Genomic DNA, 21,156 nt, shown 5'->3' on the forward strand with positions numbered 1-21,156 from the left:
ATTTTAAAAAATATCCCTCTCTCAGAGTCATAGCCTCACTCTGTCTCACCTCTGCTTTCCTGTTGTATCAAGACTTCTCTGGATCTTTGGTGGAAAGACAGCAGTGGAAATCCATCAACTGAAACCAGTTTGTGCAATGAATAATTAGACATTGATTATTCATCGGAAGATCAGATCTGAGTTGATTTTAAAGCTCATCACAAATTTAGGCTGAGGCTGTTAAACAGTTCACTGATTTCATAGTTAACGGTTTTGTTTAAGTACTCACTTGCTCTACATGCTTCTACATGCATTATAAATGCAAACTTTAAGTATTACCTGTAAGATGTGGAATATTTTAGTACTTTGTATTTACAGGTTTGTGATGTTGTGTGTTGTTTCTGCCCAGACTGATTCCTCAGAAATGTGCTATGCTGCCGTTTGAACCAGAGGAGAGTTGCGTCCTTAGGTCAACATCTTCAACAAATGGTGAGCAGTCCTTCTTATTTAGATATAGTTTGATAGCTCGTTCCTATAGTCATTTTGACCCACCTAAGGTTTTGACACAGTCACATTGTTGTATTCTTTCAGTGACATAATAGCTGCATAATTACCTCATTTTAGATGTCAAACATTTTGTCCTGTCAAACTGCCTGCCTGTCACTTGAACTCCGTAGTTAATGAGCTAGAGATTATACATGGACTGGTCATGCTGTACAGCTAGAGATTATAGATGAACAGGTCATGATGTTGTTCATCTTCATCTCCTAAGGCGATGAACAAGCTGAGAAGTTTTTTCTTTTTTTGCTGTGGACATGTTGCATGTTCTGACTCCTCGTCTTCTATTCAGTGTGGTTGCAGTGCTACTGGGGATGGCCCTCTTCCTCACCCTGCTTCTCTTCATCCTCTCTGGCCTAATTGGAGTGTCAGCAGACAGTGGGTACCCTCGTTTCTCCGCCAATGATACACTTCTACAGCACTTAGTCCTACATCCAGACCCTGCAGTGGGCACGCTGTATGTGGGAGCGCGTGATCGTCTCTTCCAACTGGCCAGCCTGGAAGGGTTGCGTTTGGAGGTTGAGGTACAGACTGGCCCAGTGAGAGATAGCAAAGAGTGCCTTCCTCCAGTTACTCTGGACAACTGTCCCCAAGCCAAGCAAGTCAGTAACCACAATATGCTCCTGTTAGTGGACCCTTACTCTTTACAGCTCATCACATGCGGTAGTGCCCATCAGGGCACCTGCCAGACCCGTAGTCTTGCCTCCATCAGCCAGGTTCTGTTCTCTGCTGAAAGGCCTGTGGACACACAGTATGTAGCCGCTAACGAGCCCTCAGTCACCACCGTTGGGCTGGTGGTGCAGCCGAAAGATGGACTCTCACCTGTTCTGTACGTTGGTCGGGGCTACACCGGTAGTCAGCCACCCATCTCCACCCGACAGTTAGTTGGTGAATTCATCTTCTCTTATGAGGAGACTGCCAAACTTGCTGTAGCTGGACGCCTGTCTGAATATGATCATCATTTCGTGGGAACCTTCGCCAGACATGGCTTTGTCTATTTTCTGTTCTACCGGCGTGATCTGAAATCCATCTCACGGGAGTATCGCACCTATGTGTCACGAGTTTGTGTAGACGACCAGTCTTACTACTCGTATGTGGAGGTGCCTTTAGCATGTCACTCCCGCACCCTTGGAAAAAGATATAGCCTTTTGCAGGCAGCACAGGTGGGTGGAGCAGATGGACATGACCAGGTCCTGATGGGGGTGTTCTCTACACCAGTGAGTGCGGCGAACAGTCCCAGTGAGGAGTCTGCACTATGTATGTATGGCCTTGATGAAGTTGACAGGCACATGGATGCTACGCGTGACCTTTGCTACACACAGGATGGCATGAGAGAAGGAGTGAAAGTGGCATACATTGAGTATGAAGTGAAATCCAGCTGTGCCAACCTGCCCGTGGTAAGCAAACGCTAACCAAAACTATCAGCCTACTAAAGTGAACCACATTGTGATATGACTAGGGTGGTAGTTCAATTTGTGCTTACAGTGAACAGAGGAACTGTTTATTGCATTGTTTTGGCTTTTGATGAGCACCTGCTCTGGATCAGATCTTCTAAGGGCACATTAATGTTAAACTTCACCAAATGAAACTACTGACAGAAGATGGTCTTACATTTCTGCTTGCCCGAGCCTAGGAACAGATGCAAAGATGCATCATTTTCCCTATAAAGCACATCTTGTCTCAAAAAATTGCTTTATTGGTTTGGCAGAATGTCTGGCATGACTCCATTGAGGAATGCTTTCTTCTGTGGGTTGAATTGCTGCTCTCATTGGGCAAGAACGATAGGCCAGTAATTGGCAGAAATCCTAATGAGTCTGGAGTCAAAAAAGAGACGGATTCCAGATGCCAGCATGTGACCCCTGTTTGACCCCTAGCTCTGCCTGTGCTTTGTCCATGGATTTCTGCCTAACAGGGTCGTTAAGGTTCAGTTAGGCTCAATAATGCAGAGAGTTTTAATGAGGTCTGCACAGGGGTAGAGTGTCTTTTAGATGGATCATTTTCTGTCAGAACATTCTGTAAACAAGCAGTCTCATCAAATGCATACACAGACCCACACACACACACACACTCTCTCTCTCTCTCCCTCTCTCTCGCTCGCTCTCCCTCCCTCCCTCTCCCTCCCTCCCTCTCCCTCCCTCTCTTTTTCTTTGTCAGTTTGATCTAATGTAGTCCTTGCCAAGTTTTATTTTCTGTGTAATCCCTTCCCAACCCTCTCTCCCTTTCTCTCTCACTCTCTCACTCACATACGCACACACACATGTACACAGGCACGCGAACACACACACACACACACGCACACAAATTCACTTCTTACAAGGACATGGCAGATCTGTTTTCTTTGATTTTGTAAAGCTAGCAGTGTAGAGATTGTAGCACTCAAGTGAAAGAGCACTCCTTCAGTTTAACATAGGACTAAAGCTAGTGATGTATCTTCCAGCTGAAGTCTGGAAAATATCAGCTAACTTTAAATGTGGTTTAGCTTGAAACATATCAAACATGAAATAGTCCTTTTGGGATAAAACTAAATTTGTTTTCATCTCCAGAACACACTGAAGGCATATCCCTGTGGTTCTGACCATACTCCTAGCCCAATGGCAAATCGGGATCCAGTGGAAGCTGAGGCAGTATTGGACAGTCCGTCTGCTCGCCTCACTGCTGTGGCTGTCAGTGTGAGAGAAGGCCACACCATTGCTTTTCTGGGAGATTCCAAAGGAAATCTACAAAAGGTAAATGATTAACAATTTCTCCTTCTACCAAAAGTGGCTCTCTTTATTAATGACTGATTTATCCAGATGCTGCCAGCTTACTCATAATAGAGCAGACTCAATGTATTAATAAATATCAAATAGCTCAAATTTGCCGTACACGATTATTTGATATTTTTCCAATGAACATTTTACTTACACAAATCTGGCACAAGCTTGACCACATTGGAGGCACTTGTCCTCTGGCCATTTGCTGTCCTGTATCCAGGACACAACAATAAACCCAGCAATAAAACCAAGATCATCCTTTACTTTTATCAGTTGGTGTCAACATCTCTATCAGTCCTGAAGAGAACAGTCTAACAGAAGCACCAGCAGAATCTGTGCAGGCTTAGCAGACACAGTGTTAACCCTGACAAGGCGAATTTAGCCCAGGTGAATCTGTGTTAGCCTAGCAGAGGCTTTATTAACCCTGTAGAGAATTTGGCAGCCCAAAATAGAGTGAATTAGTCCAATGAACACTGAGTTAGCCCAGTATGTTACAAACTCATCTGAGCCTTAGCATGTTTGCTCTGTTAGCTGTGAGATCAAAGGCTGTCATGCAGCTGGGCAGCAGTAACTCATTATAACAGGATTATCTCATCACTACAGGACCAAATTCCACTGCTGTGCTACATAAACGCCCACACCCACCTACTCACCCACACAAACACGCCCACACCCATTCACACACACACACACACACACACATACACACACACACACGCACACACACGCACACACACATACACTCACACACGCACGCACACGCGCCCCCACAACCATTCACACACACACACACACACACACACGCACACACACACACACGCACACACACAGACTGCAGCACGCATACACTCACACACGCACGCACACACCCCCCCCCCCCCCACACACACACACACACACACACACACACACACACTGCAGCACGCATCCACACCCACACAGATATTCACCCATTCCCCAGTAGTGTGACTTGCAGGATGTAATATATTCTAAAGTTAACTTGAAATCAATGCTGATCCTGTTAAGCTTGGCTAGCCTGGGCTGCTCTGGATGTGTGAAGCTCTTAGTCTGAGGTCTCTTACAAGGTTAACCATCCCACCTGCCCTACACATCAGATATAATGACATCTAATCACATCTGCTGTAATCTACTCCAGTGGTAAAATGATTCGTGAAACATTAACGGCAAATTTCTGATGGATTCTATTCCCAGGCATGTCTGCCAGCCTCAGCCATCATCATTTATTTCTTCTCCTTCTCTCTGTCTCTTTCTCTCTGACTTACAATATACTTCCACATATGCAAATACACACTACTTTCCTCTTCGTCAATGAGGGTCTCAGTGAGGATAGTTAGGATCATCCTGACTAAAAAGCCTCAGTTTCACACCTCAGTGTCAGTTTCCTCAATTTGCCACACCACCGATAAATAGTAAATTCTTTGGTTATAGTTATTTAGCCTTGATACAACCTTGAATACAACCATGCACAAACATCCAATTCAAAAGCATTGGTCTCTAATAACTGGAATCAGGAGTTCAGAATGCTGGCCTGGAACTTCAGCAGTTCCCATTTGCTTTCATTGATAAAGGAGAATGTTTTCACTGACAATACGAACCTGCCATGTGTTCATGGTTTCTCTGACATTTGTGCTGTAGGTTTACCTGGGCCCAAATGGTGAGGTAAATAAATACTCAACTCTTCCAGTCCAGCCTGGGTCTGCCATTAACAGTGACCTGCTGTTGGACTCATCCCAAAGATACCTGTACATTATGACCAGCAATGCTGTAAGTTTTAGTCATACAGACACACACACACACTGTAAAACCATACATTTATCGGCTGGATACTACAGGTCATCACATGTGACCATGGGATCTTTTAAATATGTGTAGGTGGAGAAGTGGCCAGTCGCAGAATGTGAGAAACACACAGACTGTGTTTCCTGTCTGTCTGCGCGAGACCCATACTGTGGCTGGTGTGTGCTTGAGGGAAAGTAAGTGACACTGGAGCGTTATCATCTTAGTCCTCTAAATGGCACGGATGAAAGAGGAACAAAGAGTTATTATAATATGAAGATTAAAATAATAACTCTCTCTTTCTTTCCATCTGTCTTCTCAGGTGTGGTGTTCGTTCAGACTGTGTTGGAGGATCATTACTGAGTCGCTGGTTGTGGAGTTTTGACCAGCAGCAGCAATGCTTAAGCGTTCAGTCTATCAGTCATCACAACCTTAGCCTTGCAGAGCAAAGAAATGTATGCAATCTTCAGTTAAGCATAATCTGAGTTTGACTCTAAAGCTAAGCCTTATCCTATCCCTTATACGAGATACATGGGATTCATACCTTTCATCTGAAGAGACTCACTGCGTTTTACCCTCAAAAAGAAATGCCTTAGAATGCTGTAGCAGCTTTATATATCTAGTGTAGACCTTTCATGACCATTGATATTTGCCCTCTTAAGCAGTCGTGAACGATGAGGAAACTTTGTTTTGTAATATTATATCTTTCATACAAGTCCAGCTCTGTTAAAAAAAAACTCTTCCAGCTTTGACTTTTAAGTAGGTTTTAGTAGGTTAAATCTCTCTCTCTCTCTCCCTCTCTCACTCTCTCCCTCCCCCCCCCCTCTCTCTCTCCCCCTCTAATTCTGTGTACAGATTGTTCTGGAAGTGCCAGGGTTGCCCATTTTGTATGAGGGGGAAGCCTACTCGTGTTTTTTTCAGGATACTGAGAGCTCAGCCATCGTCCAGGGCTCAAAGGTCACCTGTTCCACCCCCGAGGCCCAGAAACTTCCGCCAGTACCGCAGGGAAAGGGTGGGGCACAGCTTACTATGTTAGACTGCTCTATATTATCTCAGTCACACTCTGAATGTATGCCATGTACAATATGGTATTCACTGGCAATGTCCTGTTTCCTTTACTTGAGATTTGTTGTCTACACAACTAGTATAACATTCCTTTTGCTTGTGATACAGCTTTCCCAAATCCTACATCCTCATTAAAATCTACATTCCCAGACTTAGAATCAGAGATCTTTTTGTTTGTATTATGTCAGAATAAAAAAAAATCTGAGATCTGTTTTGGTACGAGAGTGTGAATAATGATGACAAATGGTGTAAATGCATTCTTTCATGATGAATTCTTGTGGCCATGGTTAGATGTGTCTGGAACCTCAGGGGGATATTGCAGGGGTAGGATTGCTCACTTTTCCAGATAACCATAGTCAACATTATGTAAAGGAGAACAGCTAAGGAGTATTCCTATTGAACACTCTTGAATTTTGCCTTGGGCTAACTGGCTAACTGACATATCCTATTCAGCAGAATACTCCCAAGACAGCTTCCTTGAAAACATTTACATGAGGTGGCATGTTTCTGGCATGAAAAACTGGGGCAATGCATTTTTTTTTTGTCTACGTGCTGATGAAGGCATAGATTTTTAACACTGCCAGCCATTTCACCTCTTTTTATTACTCAATGTCCTCATGAATCTACTAGACTAGAATTAGTTTGTGATTTTTAGTTGTTGACTAATGCTGTTTCTCTTGACAGATTCTGTCTCTGTTGTGTTGTCACTACGTTTTCTAAATGTCTCTGTCGCCAAACATGAGTTCACTTTCTACGACTGCTCTCTGGTCCAGCAACTGTCTGCCAGCATGCCGTAAGTAATACATACACATGCACGCACATACACCCACAAACACAGACACACACACACACGTACAGTAAACATTATGTGCCTTTATACATTACTACACTTAACCAATTTATCTGTATATGAAGCATAACCACTCACTTTTGTAATTTTGTATTAGTGAAATATCTTACCATCAGGTAACACAATTATGAGTCTTACCAAGACATTTAACAAGCTATTTTGTGCTAAGCCAGTGTGAAGACACTGTACAACCAAACAATTTGAAGTTCAAGGAAGAATTTTAGGAATTTATAGAGCAGAGATGTATAAACTGAAGCTGTATTGTCATGTGCACAGGCCACATTGCCAGTACTGTTACATACTCCAGGAAGGAGGAGTTGCACATTGAGAACTGATCATCATGAGGATCCCCTCCTCCCACCAAAGGGGGCATGGAGGCGGTGGTGGGAGGGGGGGATGTCAGTGCAGCTGCTCCACTCATGATAGCACTGATACTGTCATAGCTCTGGTTACAGTATATACCTCCTCTGTGCACAAACTGCATGTCTGAATAATGTGTTGACCACAGAGACTGTAAAACTTAAACTTAAATAAATAAGTATTAAGAGCATCATCAACCCTACTGATACTGACATTTTCCTGATCCTTGCTATAGTGACTTTCTCTCTCTGTTATTTTTTCCCACTAACTAACTCTCTCTCTCTCTCTCTCTCTCTCTCTCTCTCTCTCTCTCTCACTCTCTCTCTCATATCCCCAGGTGTAGAGGATGTGTGAGTAGTCGCTGGAGGTGCAACTGGTGTATTCATCAGCATTCCTGTACACACAAGCCCATGTGTGACAGAGGAGTGATCATTTACAACAAGCATGTGAGTTAAACTATTAAACTAATCAAGTCAATAAGTCCTCTCTATGAAAACGTCTCATAAGGGGAAGTTTGTATGACTGATTATGCACTCAGTTCTTATCTGGCTTGTTATAAGGGGTTGAATAACTTATGATACCCTTGAATTTAAAAAAATGGTCTCATTGCATTGTCATAGGTAATGTCATATAGATAACATTAAGTAGTGTAAATGTTAGTAGCAAAGTCACTAATCTGTGCTTTGTAGAGAGCTGCTTTGCAGTATTAGCCTTATAAGTGTGTCGGTGCATGCTAATGTGTTGTTCTCTTGCTAGTCGAATATATTGTCATGTGTTGTTTTTACCATCAAAGCGTCTTGTATGTACATTTGTGTTTAGCTGTCTACATTAGTGTATGTGATGTGATGTTCATTTTTGGTTTTCCCCATTTTCCCATTTATTTTCCACCATCTTGTTTTCTTCACTTTCTGTTGGTCTGTCTATTCCTCTACAAGTTCAAGCTTCCCACCTCTGTGTCCCCTGAAGAAAAAGACTTTGATACATTTGCACAGACAACAGTGCCAACAACTCCTATGACTCCACCTCACCCAACTGAGATTAGACTGACAACCAGAGTAATCGCCATGACAACCCCGTCAGTGAACCCTACCTCCGCCCCTGAACCCACTGCTGTTCCCACGACTTTGGTGCCAACCACAGCCCCAGAGAACCACTCCCTCACCACACCGAACCAGACCACAGTACCCCCATTGGCCTTTACCCTGATAACAGACACCTATCACCTCCCAAACAGTACTGAGAAGAGACAGCAGTCGGATTCACTTTCTACACCCAGCCTAAGTGTAAATGAAGAGACCGAGCTGCCCCAAGGCGAGACCAGCTTCACAGTGGCAGTAACAGTTGGGGCGGGGCCTGGGATGGACATGTCTACTGAAGCTCCACCCACAACCACTGAGAGCAATAACTTCTCACTGGCCAGACCCGATTATGACAGTGCCTCACCTCAGATTGCTGTTGCGTTTGATGATGTTGATGATGATGATGGTGGGTTTGAGACAGGTGTCCCTGTGTCCTCAGCCACTGCTCCATCTGGCGATGGCGAGTCAGGTCATGACTTGACCCAGTTCCCACATGACCCAGACATGGACTATCAGTCCGACTCTGCAGCTTTTTACCTTCCGGTGAGTTTGGGTCCCCTTGCTAGCTGTCACAGATCAACTTGTGCTTGCTGGATGGTTGCTGTGCTGCAGCTAATGGGACCAGTAGCAATGTTTTCAAGTAGAAATAGAAAAAACAGTTGGCTGTGCGATGTCCAGTTGGTTAGCAGTCCGAATACCAAAAGACATTTTTTATATATGACTCTGTTCAGGGGTTCCATCATACCACAGGGGAGCAGATCTTGCCCAGTTACTGTTTTTGTTGGACAACTACTGACACATTTTGTGTGTTGAAAAAAAAAGACAGAAATGCTACAGCTACACATGAGGAAACATTTTGTTAAATATAGTCTTGAGTACCTTGCAGCCCTCTACTCAGTTGGACCTGTTAAACAAATATTGTCAGTTTAGTCACTGTCTCTAGTTTTGTGATTGGGTGTTTGATAGATCATTTTCCCCTTTGTCTAGTCCTGTTTTCCTAATATGTGTGTTCAACAACCCAACCCCAACCCATGTTTGTGTTAAGATGTCACTGTTTAACCACACAAACCCACTAAAAAGCGTGTTTTCATAATGTGATTTTTTGCTCCTTTACACTTTTGTACTCGTGAAGTCTCTCTTTATAGAAACTTAGGAGAGTTAAATAAAGTTTTAACTCTATGTTCTCTTTTAACAAAATGTATAACTGTTGTTCTCTTACTCTGTCTTTTCATGTGTTGTAGCTACATTACAGATACAATGCCGTTATAGCAGGATAGTCAGTTTTCTATAAAGTGTGTTAACTCACCAGAATGAAGCATCTAACTACAATATAAGTGTGAAAAAGAAAAAAAAAACAGCCTAGTCACTGATTCCCGCACGAATTTTCACAAGTTGTCTGACATCTTACAGAGACAATGTTTAGTGTGTGTTTACTGTGTAACATGTCGAATGCTGTGTGAGCAGGGAGACGAGGGTGCCTTTGTGAGTGGGGGACCCTTCGCCTGTCCATGTGTGGAAAGTGTACAAGGCTCTGCCCTCCTGCCTGTTAATGTGGAGAGAAAAATCACTCTAGTGGGACGCAACCTCCACCTGTACCAGGTATCTTCAGATCTACCCCTGTATTTGTACCAGACAGCCAAAGACCCAATCCTGTATCTCTATCAGAAAGCCTAAGACCCACCCCTGTACTTGTATCGTACACCTGTGGACCATCCCCTTTACCTCCTCAGACCAACCTCTTTACCCACCCCAGGTAGCTTGAGACCCATTACTTTACTTATACCAGGTGGAAGAGGACCCATCCCTTCCCTGTTAGTTCATAGCATTTGTTAGCCCTTTCAACTCCACCAGGTTGCTCAACTCCTGCCCTTTCACCCATGCCAGATAGACTAAGACCTGCCACTTCACCTTTAGGTCAAATCAAATGATTCACCCCTCTGTTTGTTTTATGTGAAACGTGTGTGCATACACCTGTACTAATCTGTCTGTTTACTTGTGCAGGATGAAGAGCTGGAGTACGAGTGTGTGCTTGCAGTAGAGGGCAGGGCAGTGGTGGTGGACGCGTTTGTGGAGACAGACGAATCTCAGCCCGCACTCTTCTTCATCACATGCCAACTTCACCAGGTTTCAGATGCAAAACTTTGTAATCTTTAATTATATACTATAAATAACAAAAACTAATCAATCATACTTTTTCTTACTCTCAGAATATGTTGTGATGAATGCTGATCTTGTATGAAGATTAGGGACATAGATGAGTCTTTGTTTGAATGTTTCAGTATTCCTATTCAGCCGCTGTGGAGGAATACAGGGCATTAGTATCAGTTAGAAGAAGAGAGTCTTCCCCAGTGGACACCACACCAGACCTGCACGGTAAGATCTACATTAGCAGTTAAAATGTATCATAGCAACAGCTCTGAAACATTTGCTCAAAAAAGAGCTGACACCTGCAAATAAAATCATCAAGTGTTAGACTAGCTCAGCTTATCTGTTTTTAGTACAGTTTCAAGTATTTAAGCCTGAAGCAAACAAAATGGTCTCCATGTTTAACCTTGTATTTTCATAAAGAATTACTCATGCTACATGTGATACAGTGTATTTCAGTGTAATCCAGGGAGGTGGGACTCTGTTGTTGGTTGACACTCTGTCACACATTAAGATATGGTTCTACTGTATAGTTCGTTGAGGCTGTATTGTATAGTTAAATTGTTTTTGTTTGCGTGTGTCATGTATTCCAGTGCGACTGTATAACTGTTCAGTGGGCCGCTCAGACTGCAGTCGCTGTCACACAGCCAGTCCGCAGTACGGCTGTGTGTGGTGTGAGGGAACTCACTCCAGCTGTGTTTACAAGAACTCCTGCACAGACCTCATCCAAAAAACCTGCCCAGCTCCCCACATCCGCCTGGTGCGTATTTGTACCTGCATGGGTGTGTGCACAGATACAGTATTTTAATGTGCCTGTATGTATTATGTATATCTGAGTGTAGAGGTCATTTCTTTCTGTGATGCACAATTCTGATGCAGTCTGTTTTGTTACAGATTGAGCCGCTGTCTGGTCCAGTGGAGGGAGGCACCGTGATCACTGTGTCTGGTTCGAACCTTGGCCAGAGGGCAGAGGATATTCAACACTCTGTCACTGTAGCTGGGGTACCTTGCACAGTCCTCCCCAGCAGATATGAGGTCTCTTCTAGGTAATGCACTTCTTTCTGACCTGTGGTCAGTTTTTACATGCCATGCACACACCAGCCACATATCCTTCAGTGAACTTAATTAAGATATTACTCTTAACCTTTCTCTCTGTCTCTCTTTCTCTTGCTCTCTCAGCATTGTGTGTGAGACCACAGCCAGTGGAGGTGAACGGAGTGGCCAGGTGTCTGTGAAGGTCACGGGGGGAGGACTTGGACTGTCTGGGCAGCAATTTAGTTTCCAAGTAAATGCCTTTACCTTTTCGTGTGTTACCTCTACCTGGACAGTGTGAGAGCACTGGGTGTATTATCTTTACAAACCAACAAAAGAAAAAGCAGATTTTACCTTTTGCTGAATTCTAATACATTTAAAAAAAACAACATAAATTAAACTCCTAAACAATAAATCGGATTTAGATTTTAGATTTTTTTTTAACCAGAAAACGTGCACCTAACACCAAATGACAACCCAGATAATAAACAAATGATCAGTCATCAATTTTGGGGCCTATATTAACTAAATGTCCATGTTTTCATTGGCTTTCTTTGGTTGTACAAATATAGGCTTACTTTAGGTGTTCAAAACTCAAATCTAATGTGTTTGAATTCTTCTACTCTGAAAATCAGGACCCAGTGCTCACAGGGCTGTTTCCTCAGAAGGGGCCAATGGCAGGAGGCACGACCCTAACCATTCTGGGTCGGAACCTAAGGACGGGTCAGCTCAGTGAGATCAGCATTCTCATAGGAGGAGTACCATGCCTCATGTGAGTGCTGCCTGCTGACCCCTCCTGTAACATAGATATCAAATTAGACATGAAAGGTACATGCTAATCCCTCTCATACTGCAGGTAATAAAATTAGCTTTGGGGACTATGTGCTAAACTTTTCTAACAAATGTCCAGTCTTGCTGCCAGGCACCAGATCCTTACCTTACTCATCCAAACCAGTTATTGTTTTAAAATAAGAGAATAAAGGAATTAATGTTGGTATTTTAAATATTTCATTCACTTAAATGTTGTTTTGCATTGTACCGTGCAGTTCCTCTCAGTCACAGGATGGGCAAATCAGATGTATAACGGGTGCTAGCAATAGGACAGGGGAACACGGAGTGACTGTGCGTTTTGGTAGAGCTGAGCGCCATCTACAGATCCCCCTTTATCATTACACCCCAGATCCCAACATCACTCATGCTGCCCCTTCAAAAAGTTTCCACAGGTAAGACCTCTTTCTTTCTTTCTTTCTTTCTTTCTTTCTTTCTTTCTTTCTTTCTTTCTTTCTTTCTTTCTTTCTTTCTTTCTTTCCTTCTTTCTTTCTTTGCCAAGCTACCAATTCGAGGTTGTGCTGAAGCTCATAAAATAACAGGAATATTATCTTTGAATGTTGAATGTTGCCCAAAGTATGTCAAAGATATGATTACAACCGATCATATGATTCATATGAATTATGATTTATTTGCATTGCAAGGCACAAAATGTACAAATACAGAGTATTAGATTTACCTCTATATGATGTGTGACATATAAAGATCCCCCATCCCTCTCTCTCCCCTCCTTTAGCGGTGGACGTGTGATCCGAGTGTCAGGTGAACATCTTGATGTTGTGCAGGAGCCACAAATCCGTGTGACTCTGATTCCACAAGAGCCTCGTATGGACAAGCGGAGGAGGAGGAGGAGGAAGAGTGACAGATCAGAAGAGAGAGATCAGCCTCTTATCAGGCACCGGAGGATAGTTCCGGAAGCAGATTGCCCTCTAAACAGCCTGTGTGTTGTGAAACAGGTGGGCTGATATGTGTGTTAACTGTATATAGAAATGTGTTAGGGCAAAGGTCCCCAAATCCAGTCCTGCTGATTGTCCGGTTAGCTCACTTTTGTAGTCTCTTTTGTAGTCTCTTACAGATCAGTTTTCAAGGTAAAAATTAGGCCCTGTTTTAGAGGTAAGGAGGAAGCAGCAGAGCACTACAACCCTCCAGGACTTTGGGCACTCATTTTTTTTAAGAATAGAATAGAATAGAATAGAATAGAATAGAATAGAATAATTTTCTAATTTACAACATGGAAATTTAATTACTACCATCATAATCGACAACGCGCAGTAAAGCAAAGACCAGTCCGCATGCCAGTTGAGAGTCAATTGATCACAGAATGAAGCTGAGTTAAGTAAGCCAACACTAATTCCATAGTTTGTACTCTGATGGAGCCTTCTTGTTACCAGTTCTCTGCTTTTTTTACTGTTAAATTCTCTGTTGTTACTGCTATTGTGTTTGTCCCACTGTCCTTTAGTTTGAGGAGCCTTGTACGGTAAACAGTTCCTCGCTGATCCTGTGTCCAACACCGGCCGTGGGCCAAGAGGCTCAACATGCTACAGTCAGAGTGGACTTCCTTCTAGACAATCTCCTTTTCAACTTTGAGACAGTGAGTGGAAGCAGCTTCAGCTATGAACCAAACCCTGTCCTCCATCCACTCAACCAGCAGGACCCCAGCAAGCCCTACCGCCACAAACCTGGAAGCATCATCTCTGTAGAGGTTAGCCAGTTTGTCATTAAATGCAGAAACTCTCTGTGTTACTACACTGTGTGTCAGGGATGCTCAGAGGGATGTCACCTATTGTGTAGACTTTTAAAATTAAATACAGTGTTTCTTAACGCATTGTGTGACAGGAAGCAGCATGTTTCACAATTGTGTGCTTTTGAAATATTTAAAACTGCATCTGAATTTGAAATATTTCAAATTCTACATGAGTTGAATTTCTCAAGTACCTCAGTGTTTTTTGTACAATCTCTATATTGGTCCATTCACTTAGGCATTTAAAGAGCTGTTAGGCTTTTACTGGGTTCAGAACGTCCTTGTAATGTCATGGTAATGACAGTTGGCACTGCGTGCTGGCAGTAAGCAGATGATGATCAGTAGTTTTCCCAGTGGCTTTTCTCAGTAGATATTTTCTGTAGTGAAGGTAAAAGTTACGCTTTTTATCACTCGGTGACTTGTTCACAAGTCATCTCTCATCATATATTAGCTAGTCGCAGAAAATAGCCAGTACATTGTACAGCTTAATAATTAAGTTGAAAACACTATTCAAACTTGTGTTAAGTTGGTAACAAGTGCTTGATTCAGTCAAGGTTGTCAGGTAGTCGGACAGTTGCTCGATTTCATGTAAAGTTACCTAATTAAACTTGTGTATTTCGTCTCTTGTTTTCATAGGGGGAGAACTTAGACCTGGCTATCTTTAAGGAGGAAGTGGTGGCTCTGATTGGACAAGGTGTGTGTGTTGTGAAGACTCTAACTCATAATCACCTGTATTGTGAACCGCCAGCTCAACAACCTTTAGCGACAGTGGCCAATCAGCGTGAAGGTCCTGAGACACTCCCAGAATTCACAGTGAGTTCTAATAATCCAGGACTGCTTCCAGTAAGCCATTTGATTAATTTGATCACTCTAATTTATTAATTCAACTTGTAAACACAGGACCAAAGGGTTCTGCTTAAATCCAAGTAAGGGACTCGTTGGTAAAACATTGTTTCTGAAATTCTACTCTTGATGATAGGCTAGACCTGGCTGATCATCCTTGCTTTTTTGTTTCAGTGCTTTAAGAGTATTAATTATCTCCCTCCCCCTCTCTCTTTTTCTCACTCTGCTGCTGTATGTTCTGTTGGGTAGGTATGGATGGGTCGTCTAAACTTCTCTTTGGGCCGAGTGCAGTATGACTCCCAGAGCCAGTCCACTTTCCCTCTGGAGGCCCAGGTCGGCGTCGGTGTTGGTGCATCCATTGTTGCCCTATTGGTTCTGGTTATTGTGCTCATATACAGGTATTTGGCTTGATAAATACATATATTCATTGTTTTATGTAACATTTACATTGCTCTGGACATGTTTGTAAGACTTGAATGAGGCTGCAACAGTTCACCACTGGTGAAGGAAAGTGTTATGTGGAAAAATAGATTTTTAACACCATCTGTACCAAAGAGCCATTAAGAAGTAATGGATCAACTGACAAACTCAGCGACTGTTTGGTGTTTAGTTTGGTTCTGGATGTAAAAGCGTCGTGGCAGGCTGTAATATCCCTTGATTAGGTATGTGGAGTCCTCATGATGTCTGTCTCTGGGTGTAACAGGAGGAAGAGCAAACAGGCTTTGAGAGATTATAAGAAAGTACAGATCCAACTGGAAAACCTGGAGACTAGTGTGAGAGATCGCTGCAAGAAAGAGTTTACAGGTGAGACATCTGAATTTCACAAAATATTGTCTGTAGTAGAGTTAGACTATGTACACAGTCTCCCATAGCTTGCATGCACTTTAAGTGTCTGGTGCAGATTTGCCATTCATGAAGGATAATACTAGGCAGTTTACATTTATTGCTGTAAAAGCAGGAAGCTATTTTGTTCATCTGAATTTTGAGCCTTTATTTTGTAATCACTATCAGTCTATTTTTAAAGACTTCTTCAAAAGGAGGTACAAAGAAACACAAGACCATTTGAGTGACTCCTGTTACATCTGCAGATCTTATGACCGAGATGATGGATATGTCCAGTGATCTAGTGGGTTCTGGTATTCCATTCCTCGATTACTGCACATACGCCGAGAGGATTTTCTTCCCTGGCCACCGGGAGTCGCCCCTGAGGCGTGAACTGGATGTGCAAGCGTGTCGCCGGGCAACCGTGGAACAGGGCCTAGTTCAGCTCTCCAACCTACTCAACAGTAAACTCTTCCTCACAAAGGTAGTCGGGCATCTAACATATGCTGTTTTCTGTGTCTCTTTTCCCATTTTTTCTCTTTGAACAAAAGTCATCTCAGTTGTTTTAGCTGAAGTTAATGCATATTTCCTCAAGTTCGTGTGAAGCCAGTAATTATTTCCACATGACACAGTTCCCTTGGACACACCATGTATGACAAAGCTGAAGAGTGCTGAAATCTTTCATGTGTATTAATCCCCTCATCACGTGATGGCTGGTCTCTTCACTCTCAGATAAACAGTTTTGCTTGTACAAATATTGTCAACATATGCTACAAGTAAATTTTTTATAATGAGCAAATGTGGCCTTAAATGGCTGTTGGTGCTGAACATCGTTGGACGTGCTGTTGTAATTCTCATATACAGTTTTTCTACATGATGATGATAGTAAAGAAAAAATAGTGGATTCACCTCATCCTCGGTCTTATGAAGTTGCACTCATCTTTTTGCCCCGCAGTTTATTCATACCCTCGAAGGCCAGCGTACCTTTTCACCACGTGACCGTGCCTACGTGGCCTCCCTCCTCACAGTGGCATTGCACAGCAAATTGGAATATTTCACTGATATCCTAAAGACCCTGCTCAGCCATTTAGTGGAGCAGTACACCACCAAGAACCCCAAACTCATGCTGAGGAGGTGAGCACAATGGCATGAGCTTTAGGCAGTAGCTGGAGGATAGCTAAAGGTCCTTGTTAAATGCCGGTTTTGGTCCTGTTTGCTGGTTAAGCTTCCCTTTCTGTCCATCTGTTGCAGAACGGAGTCAGTGGTGGAGAAACTGTTGACCAACTGGATGTCCATCTGCCTCTACTCATTCCTCAGGGTGAGCCTCAATCTTTCATAGCCTGTAGTGCATACAGGGCTTTCCTAGATTGCTGTTTTAAACACCAGAGCATGAATGGTAGAATTCAGCAGTTGTAACAGATTGCTTCCTCCCACACTGAACTGGCCTCCTGTCTTCTCTTTCAAGAGCATTTTGAAAAGTGGTCAGTTCTCCGTTGTGCTCTCCACAGTTATACACAAGACTGGGAAAAGGGCAGAGAGGAGGGGCAGGCACAGTATTTTTGACTGAATGTGTGATGTTTCTGTTCTTTGGCAGGATTCGGCGGGCGAGCCCCTGTACATGCTCTTCAAAGCTATAAAACACCAGGTTGATAAAGGTCCTGTGGATGCAGTCACAGGAAAGGCCAAATACACACTCAATGACAACAGACTACTCCGGGAGGATGTGGAGTATCGAACGTTGGTAAGGCAGTCCTGTATACATACGTACATACATACATATATATATATAAAAATACTAATATTTAACCACTGAGGACACCATTTATCATTTGGGGCACCTCACATAATTCTTCACTGCTCTGTTTTTTTTGAGATTGGTATTATTGTGAAATAGTACATGCTGTATATGCCATGCTGCATGTTCTAATGAGGGCTGAATGTTTGCATGCGTCAAACACATGTTAAAAAATGAAAAAGGAGATACAATTTTTTTGATTCAAGCTATTAAGTGTGCTGACATTGTCCAGTTTCTGATGACTTAATGTTATCTGTTCTTTCTGCAGACACTTAATGTGCTAGTGAATGGAGTGGGCTGCAATGTTTCTCAGACAGTGCCTACCAAGGTTCTGGACTGTGACACCATCACACAGGTGAAGGAGAAGATTCTGGAGCAGACGTGGAAGGGCACATCCTTCTCCCAGCGTCCCCATGCAGACTCTCTCCATCTGGGTAAACCACCCGCTGAGCTCACCTTTTCTCTCTCTTTTCTGTTACCCAGTTAAAAATTTTAGCATGTTTTTTTGAACTGATCTGGATATATAAATGGATATATGTGTATATATGTGTGTATACACACACACACACACACACACACACATATATATATATATATATATATATATTTGGATAATGAAGTTTTTTGTAACTTTATTTCACAGAGTGGAGGGCAGGAATGGCTGGTCATCTGATTCTGTCCGATGAGGATTTAACATCAGTTGTGCAGGGATCGTGGAAACGTGTCAACACTCTGCAGCATTATAAGGTCTGTCATTTTCTGGGCCACATTCAGCCTGAGCTAAATATCTCACTTTGTTGGTAGCATTGTTTACTTTGTTATGACACAAAGTTCTGTTTAAATTTAGACCTGTAACCCAGGGAGTACTTCTGTGCACGGTGCTCCCTCAGAGTAGTGCTTCCTATTGCCATCTGTTCAGACAGATATTACAGCGTGCTGAAGTATACTGTTTCATTTGGGAATTTGAAAATGGTCATGAAGATCTTTTAGCAGATCATGAGATGTAATCGTGTAGTGACTGTGTAGTGAACTGAATCGCTTTTTTGCAGGTGCCTGATGGTGCAACGGTGACACTGGTGCCATGCCAGTCCAAACAACCTCATCATAACAGCCATGACTACATAGCCAGAGAGAGTGAGTCACACTGACCAGACTTAATAAGAATACATTAACTGTGCAACACATGTTTGAAGATGGACAGCATGTCACACTTAAAAAGTCGTAATGTAACTGACTTATTATGCGTCTCCATAGTCTCATAGTTCATTTTCTCTCTCTCTCTCTCTCTCTCTCATTGTATATCCTGTGTCTCCAGAGACACCAATGCTGGAGGATGGTGAAGAGGGTGGGGTCAGACTTTGGCACCTGGTGAAAGCCAGTGATGAGACAGATCTGCCCAAACACAGACGAGGCAGTGTGAGAGAGAGAGAACGCGAGAGAGCCAAGGCTATACCAGAGATTTACCTCACACGCTTGCTGTCTATGAAGGTAATACACGCACACGCACACACACACACACACATACACACACATGGAGCATGCGCATGCTGTACACACTCATAAATTTCCCAATTCACTCACACACATCTCTTCACTGCAGGGGACCTTGCAGAAGTTTGTTGATGACCTCTTCCAGGTGATTCTTAGCACTACTCGGCCAGTCCCCTTGGCCGTGAAATATTTTTTCGATCTTCTAGATGAGCAAGCTCTGCTTCACAACATCACTGACCCTGATACCATCCACATATGGAAAACCAACAGGTAAAAACCTTCTAATATTATGACAGTAATAATAATAATAATAATAATAATAGCAATAGTGATAAACTTGATCTGAGAACAAGGTAAAGTCACATACAGTCATCTCAAGTGTAGGTTCACACACTGAAGATAGGAAGATGTCCCTGACGTGTCAGTTTTGTGATATGCAAAAATGTAATTCCACCTTAAGTCAAAGATAAAGTAGCATTGGAACCAGAGATTCATAAAATTACATTAGCAGTGAGAGTGAGAAATGTGGGTGAGTGTTTTTTCTGTCTCTCAAGTCTGCCCCTGAGGTTCTGGATCAACATCTTGAAGAACCCACAGTTCGTCTTTGACGTACAAGCCTCTGACAATGTGGACGCCGTGCTCTCTGTCATTGCCCAGACCTTCATGGATTCTTGTACCATTGCGGACCACAAACTTGGCAGGGTGAGCCAATGAGAAAAGAGGAGAGAATGGATGGGCAATGGTGAGGCAATCACAAACAAGAAGCAGATAGTTCAGACAAAATGATCTATCTCAAAAGAGAATAGAAAATGAACGGGAAAGGGTAACCAGTCAGAATACAGGAGAGGATTGTTGGCCCAGAGCCCAATGAAGCATTACAAAAAGTTAACATAATGTCCTTTGTCATAAACAGGATTCACCTATTAACAAGCTGCTGTATGCTCGAGACATCCCACGCTACAAACAGATGGTGGAGAGGTAAGAACATGTGCACATGCACGCACACACGCACAAACACACTCTCAAAAAGAGACTGAGATTGAGACACAATACAGATTTAAAGCCGAAATAACACCGAAATGTATGTATTTATGATGTACACATGAATACAAATTCAAACATGCCTGTTCTTTATTTCTACAGGTATTATGCAGACATACGACAGACAGTATCTGCCAGTGACCAAGAAATGAACTCTGCACTTGCAGAGTTATCCAGAGTAAGTCCAATGTCACTTAGCCCTTGTCCATTTGATTCTTTCACTGTGCTTCACATGAGTATGTCAGTGTTTACACAGATGGACGTATGAATAAAAAATGGATAGTGGTATCAATAAAAGTGATATTCTATGAGTATCTATCTGTCCATCTGTCTATCTATCTATCTATCTATCTATCTATCTATCTATCTATCTGTCTGTCTGTTTGTTTGTCTGTTTGTCTGTCTGTCTGTCTGTCTATCTATCTGTCTGTCATCACTGATCACTGTCATGGATGCCATGAAGACTCCATATAACATTGTGATAAAGGCTTGTGACAAGACCTGAGTTTCTTTGTAATGTTATTATCCAATACATGTCTCTCCTCTCCTCCACAGAACTACTCCAGTGAGATGAATAGCCTTGTGGCCTTGCATGAGTTATACAAGTATATCAACAAGTATTATGACCAGGTCGGCCTTTTTTTCATGTCTCCATTATTTGCTCTCCTTCTCACTTTTTATTCCAAATAGTCTAGCAACAAAGGTCTCTCTCTTTCCTTTTTCCCCTCTCTCTCTCTCTCTCTCTCTCTCTCTCTCTTCTCTCACTCTTTCTCTCATTCACCCTCTCTCTCTTTTTCTCTGTCTCTCTCTCTCTGTCTCTCCCTCAGATTATCACTGCTCTAGAGGAGGATCCTACAGCTCAGAAGATGCAGCTGGGTTACAGACTCCAGCAGATAGCTGCAGCGGTGGAGAATAAAGTCACAGATCTTTGACTCGTACTCAGAAATGGACATTTTACAGGGACTGAGTGAAACTGG

The 21,156-nt window shown here is 42.7% G+C and overlaps 1 protein-coding gene across 1 annotated transcript; it reads left to right on the forward strand.

Moving 5' to 3' along the window:
• The first annotated feature begins 851 nt into the window (after positions 1-851).
• Positions 852-21,111, forward strand: plxnb1a (plexin b1a). The gene is made up of 36 exons (XM_030767774.1): positions 852-1,934; positions 3,081-3,263; positions 4,947-5,075; positions 5,184-5,284; positions 5,410-5,542; positions 5,943-6,099; positions 6,837-6,945; positions 7,700-7,808; positions 8,298-8,984; positions 9,906-10,040; positions 10,443-10,565; positions 10,721-10,814; positions 11,180-11,346; positions 11,481-11,632; positions 11,766-11,871; positions 12,254-12,390; positions 12,665-12,841; positions 13,183-13,402; positions 13,906-14,148; positions 14,824-15,000; positions 15,280-15,428; positions 15,734-15,834; positions 16,119-16,336; positions 16,808-16,986; positions 17,104-17,170; positions 17,447-17,593; positions 17,916-18,081; positions 18,291-18,394; positions 18,697-18,781; positions 18,963-19,135; positions 19,248-19,408; positions 19,693-19,840; positions 20,052-20,116; positions 20,282-20,357; positions 20,735-20,809; positions 21,007-21,111. The coding sequence occupies exons 1-36, from the start codon at positions 852-854 to the stop codon at positions 21,109-21,111; spliced, it is 6,441 nt and encodes a 2,146-aa protein (XP_030623634.1).
• The last annotated feature ends 45 nt before the right edge of the window (positions 21,112-21,156 follow it).

Source organism: Chanos chanos, chromosome 3 (genome assembly GCF_902362185.1).
Source record: "Chanos chanos chromosome 3, fChaCha1.1, whole genome shotgun sequence".
In the NCBI taxonomy this organism is placed as follows: Eukaryota; Metazoa; Chordata; class Actinopteri; order Gonorynchiformes; family Chanidae; genus Chanos; species Chanos chanos.

Bases quoted from the DNA above. Each gene is read 5' to 3' on its own strand.
- plxnb1a (XM_030767774.1), top strand. From the start codon at position 852: ATGGCCCTCTTCCTCACCCTGCTTCTCTTCATCCTCTCTGGCCTAATT. The intron at 12,391-12,664 runs GTGAGTGCTGCC...TGTACCGTGCAG, and splicing joins GGAGGAGTACCATGCCTCAT to TTCCTCTCAGTCACAGGATG. The intron at 19,841-20,051 runs GTGAGCCAATGA...TGTCATAAACAG, and splicing joins CGGACCACAAACTTGGCAGG to GATTCACCTATTAACAAGCT.